At 52.4% G+C, this 15,459-nt stretch overlaps 2 protein-coding genes across 7 annotated transcripts in view; one reads left to right on the top strand and one right to left on the bottom strand.

Moving 5' to 3' along the window:
• Positions 1 to 15,459, top strand: part of LOC310883956 (uncharacterized protein) — a 190,642-nt gene that overhangs the window by 125,258 nt on the left and 49,925 nt on the right. Inside the window, exon 1 of one of the 4 annotated variants that reach the window (XR_014573966.1) lies at positions 7,194 to 7,447. The exons of 2 other annotated variants lie outside the window; for them this stretch is intronic. The gene's annotated coding sequence lies outside the window, so the exon portion shown is untranslated. Of the gene's footprint in view, positions 1 to 7,193; positions 10,754 to 15,459 lie in introns of those variants that run through there. One more of the 4 variants, XR_014573967.1, reaches the window with a different exon arrangement.
• On the bottom strand, positions 481 to 14,565 carry SOX9 (SRY-box transcription factor 9). Of its 3 annotated transcripts, XM_083805045.1 has the most exons (5): positions 14,380 to 14,565; positions 7,079 to 7,229; positions 5,000 to 5,417; positions 3,711 to 3,964; positions 481 to 3,167 (listed from the first exon to the last, which is right to left on the bottom strand). In XM_083805045.1, exons 2-5 carry the CDS (start codon positions 7,191 to 7,193, stop codon positions 2,383 to 2,385), a joined length of 1,572 nt encoding a protein of 523 aa, XP_083661171.1. In that variant the 5' UTR covers positions 7,194 to 7,229; positions 14,380 to 14,565; the 3' UTR covers positions 481 to 2,382. The 3 variants fall into 3 exon arrangements, with proteins under 3 accessions (XP_083661171.1, XP_083661170.1, XP_083661172.1); XM_083805044.1 differs by lacking the exons at positions 7,079 to 7,229; positions 14,380 to 14,565 and adding an exon at positions 5,672 to 5,876; XM_083805046.1 differs by lacking the exons at positions 7,079 to 7,229; positions 14,380 to 14,565 and having other exon boundaries at positions 5,000 to 5,808.

The raw sequence follows: 15,459 nt of genomic DNA, 5'->3' as shown, positions 1-15,459 counted from the left end.
CATAGGTGAATAACTGTGCCCTGGGAGGGAAAGGAAGGGACCCGCCTGAGCTGGTGCTGTCACAGCCGCATTGGCACCGCGCTCCGTGGGGCAGAGGATGCGCCGGGCTCAGCCCCGCGGTGCCCCAGGGGCTCCCACAGCTGGACCAGAAAAGCCGTGGGGTTGGGGACCACGCGTGCTTGGAACCAGCTTTATCCTGTTTTGGGAGAATTTCAGCTTTTTCTGCAAAATACGGCCTGCCTTGGCCAAGCTTGAGGCCGCCTTGGAGGTGGGGGGGGGCTTCACAGGTGCAAGGTGGGGACCCCCACCCGGGCATGGCTGGCACAAAGCTGGGTGAGAGCAGCAGGGACGGGGCAGGATCGGACCCCAGGGTCTGTGCTGGTAAAAGAGGGGGCTCCCCAGTGCCCCCCCCAGTGAAGTCACACCCTGCTAGGGCTCTCCTTGAAGGCTGCCAATAACTCAGACTCCAGGAGAGGGGAGTTAACTTTTAATACAACGTATATTTATTGCAAACAATAATATACAAAAAAAAAAGGTAAGTTTCACGAAGAGAAGGATCTTGCGGACAAAACAAAACAAAAACTTACCTAAAGACAAAATATGATTTAAATGACAGGTCTTTTAAGTTACAGAAATACTTTAAAAAGATCTGCTTTTATACAGAAATAGAAAGATGCCATATTATAAGAGTGCTTTAAGATTTTTTTTTCTTCTACTGAATCCCTAAAAAAAAAAATGTTAACAAATATATAATTTTTTTAAATAAAAAAAAAAAGTTTGCTGTCTTTTTTAAAAAGCAATCCTTAACTGTTCAGCCACAGCTTCACCAAAGTCCGTGTCCCCACCTCGAGCCATTTTGGGGGGGGGTGGAAGGCTAAAAACGGTGCCGCCCCGCGCAGGCGCCGCCGGGGCGTTGGGTCTCGTCCTCGCACGAGCTCGTGTGTCCCAGAGAGCTGAGGCAGAAAACAAGGCAAATGATTCAGTGATACGCTACATTTGCAATCTTTAGTTTGTACAAATTCTTCTTTTTTTTTCCAGTTTATCCTTAAGACGAAAGAAAAAAAAAAAAGGAAGAGCACAAGTTTGTACAAACCCAGGACACAGATTCCAAAAAGAATAATAATAATAATAATAAAAAAGGAATTAAAGAGATAAATAAAGAACTGGTTACAGTTTAGACCATAATTTAACAGGCACGGTTACCTTCCAAATAATGCTCCAACATAATCGCTTTTGAAAGGACTTAAAATAGAAGGGAGATTTAAAAAAAAAAAAAAAACAAATCACGATTAAAAACTGCTCTTCTCATAGAATAAATAATTTAAAGTCTCTCTGACGTCCCTCGAGCAGCCCGCGGAAGCCAAGGAGCCCAGGGCCGGGTTCTGCATCAGCACCGGGGCGTGAAGGGAGCAGGGACGGGCAGAGCTGGGGACCAGTGATTATCACAGGGCTGCTTTAAGGCTTCTCCGTAGCGTTTTTTTTGCTGTATTTATTATTATTTTTTCTTAAGGCTCAAGGTTATTAAAAAATAAAGTTAAAAATCTCCTCCTGGCTGCTTTTTTTTTTTTTTTTTTTGCTATTCTCGAGTTAGAAAAATAAAGCCTCTTCTATGCTCATCCCCGCACAGGCTCAGCTCACGTCTCCCGCGCTGCAGAGCTGACCATCGCCAAGCCTGGCGCTGGCCGCTGACAGAGCTTTGTTCCGAGTTAGAAGCACGCAGTTTTGCTTTTTTTATTTTTATTTTTTAGAGAAAAAGACACTTATTCTATACAAAAATACCTCTGACTGCAAGAAAACCTAGGACTGCTCCACTAAGTGTCATTTTTAGCTGTTGGAAAAATAAGAGCATTTAAAAAATCTCTAAAAAATATGTATAAATCCCCGCAAATTGGTAACGAATCATACACAGTACATACTAAAAAATATTTAAAATAGAGAATATTCCTCACAGAGGACCGAGTTTTCTCTTTTTTCCCCCCCTTTTTTTTTTCTTTTTTTAATTACTGCTAAAAAAAAAAAAAAACTTGTTACAAAAGTCCAGAGAACGGATAACCGAGCCGGTTGCTAGAAATCTCATCACCCTGCACCCTCGAAGCCAAGTCAAAGTCCAGTCCTTGCTGCACCGCGGGCTCTCGGAGCGGTCTCGCCACTCCCCGGGGGATGCTGAAGTGCAGAAGGCTCGAGGCGCTCCCTCCTCCCCGCCGCCTTGAACTTGAGCGTCTTTTTTTTTTTTTCTTTTTTAAATTTTTTAATTATTATTTTGATTTCAAAGCAGGAAAAGTCTGCGGAAGTTCTCTGCTCTTGTTGCTGCTTTCGCGATTTTTTGTGTGTGTTTTTTTTTTTTTTTTTTCTCCTCGTTTATTTATTTATTTTTAAACGGCTTTAGGGTCTGGTGAGCTGTGTGTAGACGGGCTGTTCCCAGTGCTGCGGGCTGTGGGTCTGGGGGATGGAGGGGACCCCAGAAGTGTCTGCAATGGGGGTGTACATGGGGCGCTGCGTGGGGTTCATGTAGGTGAAGGTGGAGTACAGGCTGCTGCTCTGCCCGGCGGCGTGGCTGTAGTAGGAGCCGGAGTTCTGGTGCTCGCCGTAGTCGTACTGGGAGCGGGTGATGGGGGGGTAGGAGGAGCCGTAGTGCTGCAGGTTGAAGGAGCTGTAGTTGAGCTGCTGCGGCGAGTGCTGCTGCTGCTCGCTGTAGTGGCTGGGGCTCAGCTGCTCCGTCTTGATGTGCGTCCGCTGCTGCGCCTGGCCCTGCTCGCCGCTCAGCGCCGGCAGCCCGTGCTGTGCCGGGGGCTGCTGGGGGGGCTGCGGCGGGGGCTGCGGCTGCTGCTTGGACATCCAGACGTGCCCGGCGCCGGCCGGCGAGCCGGCCGAGCTGCTGATGCCGTAGCTGCCGGTGTAGGTGACCTGGCCGGGTTGGCCGTGGGTGGCCGGGACCCCCGGGTGGCCGTTGGGGGGGAGGTACTGGTCGAATTCGTTGACGTCGAAGGTTTCGATGTTGGAGATGACGTCGCTGCTGAGCTCGCCGATGTCGACGTCTCGGAAGTCGATGTGGGGCGGCTGCCGGCCGCCTTCTTGCAAGGGGCGGCCCTCGCGCTTCAGGTCCTGCTTGCCGGGCTGCGCGTCCGTCTTGGGGGTGGTGGGGGGCGTGGGGGGGCCCTGCGATTGCCCTGCGGAGGAAGGAGAGGGCACGTGCGTGAAGGGGGTGTCGCTCTTAATGTGACCGCAGTGTTAATGGGTAATTAATGCAAGGCAGCAGCGCCGGGCCGGGGGGAGCAGCTGTGTGGGGTAACACAAACAGCTCCGGGTGCGGGCACCACAAACACCAGCCCTGTTGGTAAAATTTTACCCTGCTGGGTAAAACAACCAAGACTTCAGAGACGAGCCGCGAGAGCGGGGACAGCTTTCTGTTTACTTTTTGTTTTTTTTTTTTTTAAAGCACGGGTTCCCATTGCTCATGGGCAGAGTGGGCTGGAAGTGTCTGCAAGGGCTGGCACACGCGGGCGAGCGCTTGTGTGCCTGTGCTATGGGCAAGGCTGGTGGGCAGCCACACAGCCGGCCCCTTCTCCCTGCATTATTTAAGGCTCTGTTTCACGTTTTTCCCCCCCTCCCCGCATCCGATCCTGGCCTGCTATGGGATGCATCCTTCCTTAGGGAGCTGTGACTTAACGCCCCGTAACTCGGAGCGGGGCGGGGGGGCCGCGGGTACCTACCCGAGTGCTCCCCGGGGGAGTGCACCTCGCTGATGCTGGAGGACGACTGCGGGGAGTCCGCCTGCAGCGCCTTGAAGATGGCGTTGGGGGAGATGTGGGTCTGCTCGGAGCCTTCCTCCTGCTCCGACTGCCCGTTCTTCACCGACTTCCTCCTCCGCGGCTGGTACTTGTAGTCGGGGTGGTCCTTCTTGTGCTGCACCCGCAGCCGCTCGGCCTCCTCCACGAAGGGACGCTTCTCGCTCTCGTTCAGCAGCCTGGGGGGGGGGAGCACGGGGCGAGGGGTCAGCTGCGGCTCGTGGGGGGCTCTAGGGGCTCCCCCCACTATGGCATTAACACCAGCTCGTCCTATCCCCAAACCTCCCCTCTGATCTCCCCAACAGGGATGCAAACTCCCCCTCAGCGTTGAACCCCCTGGCTGGGGTGCACGCTGGTTGTCACCCCCATTTTCCCCTCGCAGCCAGATGGTTTCGGTGGCCAAAAGAGAGGTGCGGGAGCCGTGGCAGGGTCTGGCCCTTGCTGTTCCCGGCCTGCCCCCCCTGCTCTGGGCGCACACCCCGTCCCCGGGGCGCTTTGGGTGACGGCTCCTTCCCTGCCTGCCAGGGACGGATTTGCTCACTGCTTTCTCCTCCGGCTGCGAGAAGCAGCCGCAAATTTAGGATTTCCACCCCCTCCTTTCTGCAGTCAGCCAGAGGCAGCCAGGTGACTCACTTTCCTTCTGTTTTTCTCCCCTCCCTGCCTTATTTTGGAAGTCAGAGGGCACCCGGCCATGCGCGCTCAGGGCACCCACCCACCCGGGGCTTGGCGCAGCCTCGCCGGCTTTCGCCCCGCGCCCGGCTTCTTGCCACCCCCTCCCCGCATCGCCTCCCCTCTCCTCCCGCACGAAGCTGATGCAATCCAGCAGGACCATCGCTTCCTCGGACGGGAGCGCGACCAAACGCCCGCCGAGGCAGGCCCTGCTCCCCCCCCTACCCCCGGCCGTGGGGTCCCCCCTCGCACCCGCGCCTTGCTCAGGCAGAGGAACCCCTCGCAAGACCAGGAGGCGGCCGCGGGGAGCTGCTTTCCCTGCTTTTCCCCTACTATTCTGGCTTCCCCTCCACCAAGCAAAGTTGCGAGCGCGTGCAAAAGTTTTCGGCAAGTTTTGCAAGCTTCGAACCCTCCTCTCCCTCCTTTCCCACCTCCTCCTCCTGCTGTTACAACCAGGGTAGGCTTCGCAGGCTGCAGCCTCCCTCCGGCGTCCCCCCCCCGTGCCCCAGCCCACCCCAAAGCCCAGCAGTTGGCCCCGCGCTCACCTCCAGAGCTTGCCCAGGGTCTTGCTGAGCTCCGCGTTGTGCAGGTGCGGGTACTGGTCAGCCAGCTTCCTCCGGGCCGCCTGGGCCCACACCATGAAGGCGTTCATGGGTCTCTTCACGTGGGGCTTGTTTTTGCTGGATCCGTTCACGCGGACGGGCATGGGCACCAGGGTCCAGTCGTAGCCCTTGAGCACTTGGCTCACCGCCTCTCGGATGCACACCGGGAACTTGTCCTCGTCGCTCTCCTTCTTCAGGTCCGGGTCGCCCTTGGGGAAGGTGTTTTCTTGGGGTCTGGTGTTCTCCGTGTCCGAGCCGGATCCAGAGGGGCAGGGGGACCCGGCGGAGTCATCCGACATGGTGGGGCTGGGGGCGTCGGAGATACATTTGTCCTGTTCTTCTGTCATTTTCATGAAGGGGTCTAGGAGATTCATGCGAGAAAGTGGCAGAGGGGGGGAGCAGGGGGCGAAAAAGTTAAAAAAAAAAAAAAATAAATAAGAACCGGCTGGCTAAGGGGCAGGGTTTAAAAAAAAAAAAAAGAAAAAAGGCAAAACGAGGAGAGGCGAAGTCTCCACCAGCGTGCAGCCCGGCCGGGGAGAGGAAGGGAAGAAAGCTGGAAAAGTTCGCAAAAGTTTTTTTTTTTTTATTATTATTATTAATTTTCTCTTTCCCTACCCGTCCGAAATCGAGGAGGGAGGGAGGGAGAGGAGGGCAAAACTTTTTGCGAGCGGCGCGGCGCGGAGGAGCGGAGCTGGACCCGCAGCGTGGGGCCGGGCGCTGCCCCGGCGGTGTGCGCGGCGCGGCTCCGCAGCGCGGCTTCTGCGCCCCGCGCCGCTGCGCGGGAATAAATACCCTGCGCGGCCATTTCGGGCCGCCGGCGCTCCGCCAATGGCAGCCCGGCCCCCGGGGGCTGGCGGCCGCCCCATTGGCTGAGAGGCCGCCGAAGGGGGCGGGGCCCGGCGGGCGCGCAACTCCGCGCTGCGCCGCGCAAGGGGCTTGGGGCGGCTCCGGGCTGGGGGGGGGGAGCGGCGGTGCCCGGCGGTGCCCGGCGGTCCGCACCCGGCGCTGCGCGGCCCCGCCGCCGGGTTCGGGGCTTTGTCGGGTGCTGAGCGCCCCCCCCCCCCCCCCCTCCGGTGTCTGGGGCGGGGGGGAGGATCCTGGGCGTCCCGTCCCACCCCCCCGCCGGGGGCCGGGTGCGGATTTTGGGGAGCGGGGCCGGGGGCGCTGCGCGGCGCCGTCCGGAGGGGGCGCCAAAAGCCCAGGAACGGCGCGGGGAGAAACGGGGAGCGGGGAGGGCCCGGGGAGGGGGCTGCGGGGCGCCGCCCCTGCTGGGGCTGGGCTGGGGGGGGGGGCCAAAATCCCCTAAATCCACTTTTTTAAAATTTTTATTATTTTTTTTTTTGGGGGGGGGGCACCCGGTGGAGCCCGGTGCGCTCTGCTTTGCTCGGTGCCCCTTGCACCGCGGTGCTGCGCGATGTGCCCCCGGGATACCCCCCCCCTCCGGGACCCCCCCTCCTTCCCATCCCCGGTGCTGTCCGGGGCTCCTCGGATGCCCGCTGGCACCGTCCCGGCCCGTCCCGTCCCCTTCCCCCCCCCGCGGGGCCGCTGGGCGAGGGGAAGGGGCTCGGCCCCCCCCCGTGCCCCCGCCGGGCTTTGCCCGGTTGACCAAGGCGCCTCGGCGGGACGCGAGGGCAGAAAGCAAACAACCGAGCCCTGGGAGCCTTCCAGGTCCTATCTCTGGATAAACGCGGATCCTGCCCTTTGTAGCGAAGCACCCAGCCCCTGCGTTTCAGCAGCCGGCTGCTTTTCCACGTGCGGGAGGCCGAGCACGGGGTGCCGGCAGGAGCAGCCACGGGGGACGGCGAGCGGCTCAGAGCTCGTCTTTTAGGGGTTTCGAGGGAAGGGGGCTCTCTGGGGAGAAGCCCCTTTTGGGGGAGCAGACGTGCACCAAGGCAGCCCCGGGCAGCGGGGCGAGCTGCCCTCCTTCCCTGCGTGCCACCCTTGGGTGCTCGGCTCCAGGGTGGGAGAGCTTCCAGCCGTGCTCCCATACGAAACCCGCAGCCCATCATTTTTTCGACTCACGCTTTGGCGTTGGTGCCTCACTGAGGCTGCTTAGATTCGCAGCCTTTTGTCCTTTCGGGACAGTTCTCAGGGCAGCGTCGTGCTCGGGAGCTGTGCGGTGCCGCGGATCCCTCATTGTCACCGTTAGGTTGGCGAGGGTCTTCTCAAAGCACTGGAAATGGCATATGAAAAAAATTAAAAAAAAAAAAAGTTAAAAAAAAATAGTAAAAAAGAAAGAAAAAGGCAGTGGAGGAAGGAGCTCTGAATAAATGCGTTTGCAAGCAATCTCCCCGCTAGACCCTGCTTGTCTTTTGCTATCTTTCCCTGAGATTTTTTTTTTTTTTTGCTTGCAAACTTTTGGGAAGTAGTTATCTTTGGGGGAGTTGCAAGGTAAGTGTCTGTCCTATTTACAGAGCCTTTGTCTGACAGAACGGGGGACAGAGCAGACGCTGATTTTTCTTCGTGAGCACTTGGGGTTTCTTATGCTTGGCTGCGGCACAGAAGACCATTTTCACAGCCTTCTGTATCTTTGCTAACTGCGCGCTAGTCCAATAGGAGATATGCGGAGTTTTGTATCATTATTTGCAGCGGAAAGAGAAAACTTACAATAAAAGTTAAAGGGGAAAACTTTGAAATATTTTCTCTTGGCAATTTCAGCTCTAGGTTAGTGCACGAGCGGAATTTAGCTCAGCAAATCTCTTCTAATGTGCGTATTTGTTATAGGAACATCAAAGAAAACTCAGGCAGGAGATTGTTCTTATCTCAGCTGGAGCTGCTCTAGCAAAAATCCGAAGAAACGTACCTGTAGGAGAAAAGTACGGTGACAACAGATTGTTCCAGGGCTTTACTGCTGATTGGCAGGGATAAACACAAAAACAATTTGGGAGGATAATTGATTTAATGAAAAGTGTAATAATTAGAACATTTTTCATTCGGAAAGTCCATCTGCTGAAAGGGGCTCTGCCTTTTCATTACAAAAGAATCCGTTTTAACAAAAGAAAGTAGTTTGGCAAGTTTGAACAATAAACAAAAGCGAAACGTAAAAGAGCTTTCCAGTTATGTTATCGCATGTAATTTTATAATTTCTGAATTACTATTTTGGATTCCTGTTCTATGGACTATTTAGACGATATGGACAAGTTGATTAATCACAGTCATTTCGCAAGGTTAGAAGTTTCCTTTAAAGTGACAAGCTGCTGGTGCTTTTATGTCAGGATGGAAGTTTTCTTTTCTTTTTGAAGAATTAACATTGTTTTACCCTAAGTGGCAAGCTCAGGTACCAGGAAAGATTTTTAGCAAGAAGCCTGCGGGTTTTGGTCCTCGTTTGATGTTTTTTCTTCCTCATGCTAAATCAACCCCCTGTTTTTTAGGGAACAATCCTTGCAAGCCTCCGAGCAGGGAGCGAACGAGACGAGGTCTTAGCAGCAAAGGGGACAGCGGCTGCGTGGGGTCTTTGGGGAGATTTTACCCTCCAGCCCTACAAATGCAGTGCAGCAATACAGACGTGCATCAGGGCTGGTGTGCAGCAGCGTGCTGTGGTTTATTGGAGTTTTATGGGGGCTCACCCGATGGGCATGGGTGCGTTCGCTCCTTCCTGACACCGTCGTGCCTCCCGTCCCGCTGCGGGCGGTCCGGGAGCACCCGGCCGAGGGATCTTTGGTGGCTGCTGGCCTCGCGAGGCAGGCGGTGATGGCACCCGGCCCCTCTGACCTCACGTGCTGTCCACGGAGCAGCTCCCCGGCTCGGCGACGGACCCGCTTTTGACGCTGGCACGCTGCCTTCCCGCGCGGGGAAACGCTTTCCTGCTCGCCTTTGCCACGCCGTGAAAGCCGCCGCTCTGACGGCTCTGTCTGGGGGCGAAAAGGCAAGATTTGGCTTCTGGCAGAATTCCCCAAAAACAAAGATGCTCCTGCAGCCAGGATGCACTGATACCTCTTTGTTTTGGTATAAAAAGTGATTATATTGGTCGTTATCGATGGCACAAAACGCGGATGCCAGATGCCATGGTGCCATGGAAGCTGGCCGGGACTGCCGCTGCCTTTCTGGGGCAGCACCTGGGGGGTGCCGTGTGGTTAATTGCAGTGTCATTAATGTTCCCTCCTGTAAGAATCACTACGTCCTCAATAATGATATTAAAAATGAGAGTTTTGCTGCGCCTACCACGCAGAAAATCATTCCCACAGCTCACAGGGCTTTGCACGCTCTGGGTTTTTGCTCGCTAATAAATCGCGGCTGGGAGCCGGGAAGGGTCAGCCCTGCCCCTGGCCGCAGCTGAAAATTTTCACGTGCGGCACAAGATGTGAGCGTTTTAGCTCATTTTTCTCAAATCAGCTTTTTTTTCGGTCACGGTCGGGTCTTCAGTGCTCTTCTTCTTCCATCTCCCCAGATCGGCTGTTGGTGCGCTGAGCGACCAACGCTGCTTTTCCCTCGCGAACGCACGTTGCTGCTGCAAAGGGTGCCGGGACCCCGCGCTGGGGGACGCGGATGGTCCCCGGACACATGCTGGGCCCTCCATCGAGGCCCTTCCCAGGCTGTTGGGACCGGGCCGAGCCCGCTGGGAGCTGACCCCGCAGCCCCCGGGGGCGGCTGAGCATCCTGCCCCGAGCACAGCGCGGCTCCCGCCCCTTCGGTACAGCACCCGCTTAGTTTTCAAAATCCTGAGCGTTTCTCAGGCTGTTTGACGTGTCCTTATCAGGAGGTCATTGCATAATTGCATAGTTTTCTTTCCTTTTTTTTTAAAAAAAAAAAAAAAAAAAGGAGAGGTAGTTAATTGTTGAAGTTTTGGTGGCAAAATTGTCATTAATTTTGTAGTTGTAGCTAAGAATTCCGTGAAATTATGTACTTAACATTATTGTTTTCATTTTTAAAAATTGTTCTCTTTATCCGTCCCGTCCTGATAACGTACAGCTGCTCCAGGTTGAGCAGGAGACAACGCCGTGTGTTGATTTAAGCTTTACAAATAATGAACTGGGGATGGGTGAGAAAGCCGGGGGACTGGCAGCTTTTTCCCCCTTTTTCTGGCGTGTAAGGGAACGGGGAACCTGGAGACTCCAGGACAAGTGCCTGGAAGATATTTGCTTCTATGGCGTTTTAATTCATGCCTAAAAATACCGTCTTGCCGAGTTCGGTGAATAGAATAGAGTGAGAGAATTTCAAAAGTCGGGAGTGGAGAATCTCAGCGCCGCCGTGAAACCATTCGGATTATTTATAAGGACGGAGCCGGGTGGCAGTGTTAATTTGACCACGTCTGTCTGTTTTAGCTATTAAATGACTGCACGCTCGTTGTGGCTGGTGAAATAGCATCACTTTTAATAGCCTCAAGATTTACCATTCAAAAAATAAGCAAAGGAGAAGCCACCGGGGGCCAGATCCTGCCGGTGGTGATCAGGATTAGGCTGAATCTCGGAGAAAGTGGTGAAAGCATTGTGGTCTTTTGGATCAGAGAAACACTTTTTCCCCAGGAAAAAGCTAAAAATATAAGAAAAGGAGGGGGAAAGTGCTTTTTTTTTTTTTTTTTTTAATGTGCTGATTGCTAATACCTGGGCTGCTCAGCTGCTCCCCAGCTTGCTGGGCTGTTTACCCACAGGCGAGGCCAGCAGCTGATTTATTCTCCTGCATTTTGGAGCCCAGCTCTGTGCGCCGAGCAGCACCGGACAGGCTGTAACGCTCCTTGGCTCCGGCGCAGGCTCCGCCATGGTAAATACACATAACCTTGCCCTTCTTTTCTGCTCTTTCTCCCCCAGTTGGAAGCCACTGTGCTCAAACTTGCGCCTCACAAACGCTCTTTTCTGGAGGTTACAGTGATATATTTTAATTAATTAATTTAATTAATTTGCTCGCAGTATTTGGCTTGAGGCTTTACAAACTTTGGTGAGTGGAAAATTTATCAGGCTCAGGTAAAGTGGAATGGAAAAGCCCCAAAGTGCTGAGTTTCTCTCCGCGTTGAGGAAGAGGAGAATGATCGTGGTGATGAGTTTTGCCCAGGGTCCACCTTTACCTTGTGTGAAAACCTTTGGCCTGATCGGGTCTGTCTGATGCTCTGCTGTCAGCTGTGGGTTTGCCTGGATTTGGGGCACTGAGGAGCAATCCTGCCTTGGTCCTGGTCCCTGGGGGGATGATGCCCGCTTGGGGGGGCTCTGGGCTCAGGGGGTGCCCAGGCTCAGCAGCAGCCCTGTCCCCCCTGCCCGTCCCTGTGCAGATGCTGCCAGCTGGAGCTGGAAGCGGTCCTCAACGGGATACTAAGATAAATCAATCTGGTTTGAATCACTTCGGGTGAAGTGATCAAAGCCAAAAGTGAAGCTCTGGTAATGAGGACAAAAGATGCAGTTTTCACTCATAACAATACCGAGCTCTCCAGAAAAGGAAAAATGCCCCAGAGCAAACGCCAGCGATGAGTGATCAGCGCGATCAGTGTTGTCTTCTCCCTATTTTTTTTTTTTCTGTAAATGAAGAATGTCCCAGCATCGCTAGTGCTGTCACAGCTCCGTCTGTGCTTAGTGTCATCCCCGGTTACATCGCGACCAGAGAGATGCAGTGGCTTCACCACTCGTGTCCCCGTGCTCGGGCAGGGATGTGTGCGCCATCGCAAAGCAGTTAAAAAGAAGTAGGTTTGCTTCGAAAGGCATCAAACCTGATAATAAATTAAAAAGAAATCTCTCTACCCGGTTATAAATCCTGATGATTTTTGGTTAATGTGCACAATTTTTAGTTTTATTTTGAGCCATGTGTTCGGTATGGCTCGCCCTGTAAGCGGCCGTTTGCTTGCAGCACGGCTGTGGCAGCTAACATGCTGTGCAAATCGTACATGATGTTTCATAGTCACATACAGATAAATAAATGGCAGTAATTTTAAACCAGCCCTATTATGTTTTCCAAGCAATAGTTCAAATTACACAGCCCGGCAACAGCTTACAAGAAATCCATCAGAATTGGAAGGGGGAATAAAACTGCCATTCTCTCTACCTGTTTGTGCAGCTCCTTGCTAATGCAGGGAGAGCCCGACTGTTTATTTGGAGAAGTAAAGTTGTGGAAATATACTTGGAGGGTGTAATGTGGACAGCACGTGTTTCTGGGAGCTACCTGAAGTCTGCGTCCTAATCGCTTGCAGATGTCCCTGGGTCACTGATTTCCTATGGGCCAGCGAACGCCGCAGCGCCCACCCCTCCCGCTCGTCAAATTAAAAAAAAAAGAAAAAAAAAAAGGGGGTGGTGGGTATGGGGGGGGGTGTGCCCGGCTTCTGGAACTTGTAAAATTGTTTGTTTGGGTTGTTTCCAGCTCCCATCCCGCCGCTGCTCCTGAGTGATTTGGAAATTCTAGCTGCCAGGTCCATGTTCGGGTGGAACTATGATTTATTTGAAAAATAGAGAAATCTGCTATGGGATCACTTTTAGTTTGCTCAGGGTGGGGAGTTTATTTACACTGGGATTATTTATGTAAAAAAAACTGCAGTTTTCTCTACTGAGTAATAAACAGGGATTTGTTTTATATATATATATCTAAATACAGGCTCACGTATGCATGTGCTCACATATACTGAAAATACATATATCTGCGTCTCGCTGCTCCTCTTTTATGCCAAGCGCATAGCCATGTGCCCGAGCACTGTATAAATATTTTATTTTACACATAAATCTTTGGACACGTCTAACAACGCAGATAACAACTTCTCTTGTTTGCAGCTAGCATTGTGGTTCTCCCATGGGCGAAGGGCGCGCGGGGCCACCCTGCCCTCTCACTCCTGGTTCGTGCGTGTCGCCATCCCTTCCTGCACCCGGTGGGCACCTTTAGGCACGGGAGACCCCAAAAGCACGTTCCTGGTGCTTTGGGCACGTTTGCCCTGGTCGCTCTGCCGTTGGAGGTGCCCTTGGCCCTCCAGCGATGAGGGTTTGGATGAGGGTGGGAGCAAGCGCCGAGCCTTTTCCTAACCCAGAGGATGCTGCTGAGTGTGGAACAGTGTTTTCCCACTCCCAGGAAGACAGGGACGTGGCACCGGGCAGCTCTTGGGCTTCTTTTCTAGTGGGAAAACCATGTCAAGGCATTTTTAAGGTGCCTGTTCTTGGTTGCAGCTGGATGGCCTGGGCAGGCACCCGGGCTTGCAGGGCTGGCGGGATGCTCGCAGCAAAACCACGGCCCCGAGACCTTCCCTTTCTCTTTGCCTGTTTCCTCCCTTATTTGCCCCATGTTGGTAACTCAGGGGGTTTCCTGGGATGGGCTGCCAAAGGGGTCGGGGTGAGGGTGTCCACAAGGTGCAGATATCCAAGGCTGGTTTTTAGTACCTGTCCCAGGGCTGGAGCAAGGACCAGTCCGTATGCAGGCCAGCCCGGCCACGGCTCCATGGTGGGGATCCTCGGCAGAGGAGCCACGTTAATTTCTCTCTGAATCACCATTTATTCCATAAACAGAAATTATTATTATTATTTTTTAATTTTATTTTTATTTAACAATGATAATTTATTCCATTTTCTTTCTATTTTCATTTGCTTTATTTGCATTCCAAAACCGAAAGAACGGCTGCAGCAAGAACAGCGTGCTTACGGTTAAAAGAAAACATAGCATAACACTCATCACTTTAAAATTAATACAGCAAGGCAGACTATGATAGAAAAACAGAAATCAGGAGGGCAGGGCGTGCTGGTTTTTCTGCGTATGTCTGTCTACCTGTCTCTCCTATCTGTGACAGATTAGAAATATGCGCTGGCCATTTAGCTTGGCAAAAATCATACTTTTTTTGCACGAACATGAGAAAAAAAATCATCCTGCTGCTAAGTGGGAAAAGCTTATTCTGAGAATAACACCATCTAGCTCCCAGTTTTTACCTAGAAATGTTTGCTATATCTTAATAATAACACAGAAAGTCTCAGACTCCATGACAGAATATCGTTATATTTTCTGGTTTTAGGAAAAAACCTATTATAAATATGTCTCCGAATGGTGTATATATACCTTGGCTTGCAGTTTAATTTGCTGTCAGTCTGAAACCACTCTTTATCGTAATCCCGGGTTCCTACTCATAACATACAAAACGATTTTTGACTTTGAAGAAAGGGATGAAAACAGGTGCTCCCTTCAGAAAAGAGACAAAATGCTGTTTTCTCGGAGTGCGGTGAGAGCGTGATGGCAGGCAGTTATCTGGGAAACCCGACAAAAAAAGATGTGTCCCCCCCCCCCTTTTTTTTTTTAACATTTAATTCTGAATCCCGCACTTGAGAATTTAGGGCTACAAATTCTACTTGCCGCACTTATCCAAAATAAACTCTGGCTGAAGAATAATATTTTAGCGGAGTAAATGAAACGGCCGCAAAAGAAGCATCATGAAAACATACCTTCGTGTGGAGCACGATTGTCGACTTAGTCCCGACCGGCTAAGCTCTGCCTTTTACAACCACTTAGGCTGGAGAGTGTGTACTGGGAATTCAGGGGGATCCAGGGAAGGAGATGACTTTTAATGTGGTGTTTTTAAACATAGCCCAGGTGCTCGCAACCGACTGTTGTGATCCCCCACCCAGTCTGTCCTCAGGTAGTTAACATTCACCAAAATATTGATGGCAGTTACTTTTCCTGCCAGCTCTTATCTGAGTGGGCTTGAGTAGGGCTTTGGCAGTGCCTGAAAGGAGGTATTGTTACCTTAAAAAAAATAGAAAAAAAAAAGAAAAAGAAAAAAAAAAAGGCAAAGAAAACTGAAACAGCCAAGTTTGGGAACAAAGGAAGGTTTGGATCCGTGCTGCCTGGGACAGTGCTGTGCCATCCGTCCCGCACGGCTCCCTGCTCCGTGGCCCCAGGCTGGTGCCTGCATGGCATCGGGGGTCTTTGCCCCCCAGGGAACTCCTTGTAGCTTCTTCTTTATCCCCTGTGCCCTTCAGTGAGGCCTCTTAGTGTCCCTGTTTTTCGCCTGAACTCACACTGTACAGAGAATGTGGATGTGTACATGTGACAAAGCGGATGTCAAATATATCAGGTCTTTGGGAATTTGTGAAGATGTAGTAAAATACATTGCCTAGAAGAAGAGTGGTACCATGAGCTGCCCCTGACCTCAGAGCATCTACAGATGCTGAGGCCAAGCCATGGGAAGACAGGCTTCTGTCTTCTGCTGCCCAAACAACTCTTCAAGTGCTTTTTATTTAATTATTTGCTTATCTCGGATCATGTCATTTGCCCTACGTTGGCTCAAAGGCTGATTTTCAGATCCAGACCTACTTTGGCCTGAGTCTTACGGGCTCCAACAGCCAGTCCCACCATGGTGTCCAAACAAAGCACACCGAGGAGGTCTGGTCCTCTACGACAGCCTGAGCTGCTGTCCCTGGGAAGGTGACAAACCTCAGGTCTCCAAAATTACCCGAAACTACACAGATAACACCCACATTTTTTCTGTATTACTGGGGTAGGAGGGATGTATTTTGGGATAG

Source organism: Anser anser, assembly GCF_964211835.1.
Source record: "Anser anser genome assembly, chromosome: 19".
In the NCBI taxonomy this organism is placed as follows: domain Eukaryota; kingdom Metazoa; phylum Chordata; class Aves; order Anseriformes; family Anatidae; genus Anser; species Anser anser.
Note: the sequence above shows the minus strand (reverse complement) of the source record. Positions and strands in the feature narration are given on the sequence as shown.

What these genes read in the sequence shown, in the direction of transcription:
- SOX9 (XM_083805044.1), bottom strand. Translation starts at nt 5,861, where the DNA reads ATGGCCGCGCAGGGTATTTATTCCCGCGCAGCGGCGCGGGGCGCAGAA. An exon ending in CCCTCCTCGATTTCGGACGG is followed by an intron (nt 5,418 to 5,671) that starts GTAGGGAAAGAG and finishes TGAATCTCCTAG; the next exon opens with ACCCCTTCATGAAAATGACA. An exon ending in CTCCCCCGGGGAGCACTCGG is followed by an intron (nt 3,168 to 3,710) that starts GTAGGTACCCGC and finishes CTTCCTCCGCAG; the next exon opens with GGCAATCGCAGGGCCCCCCC.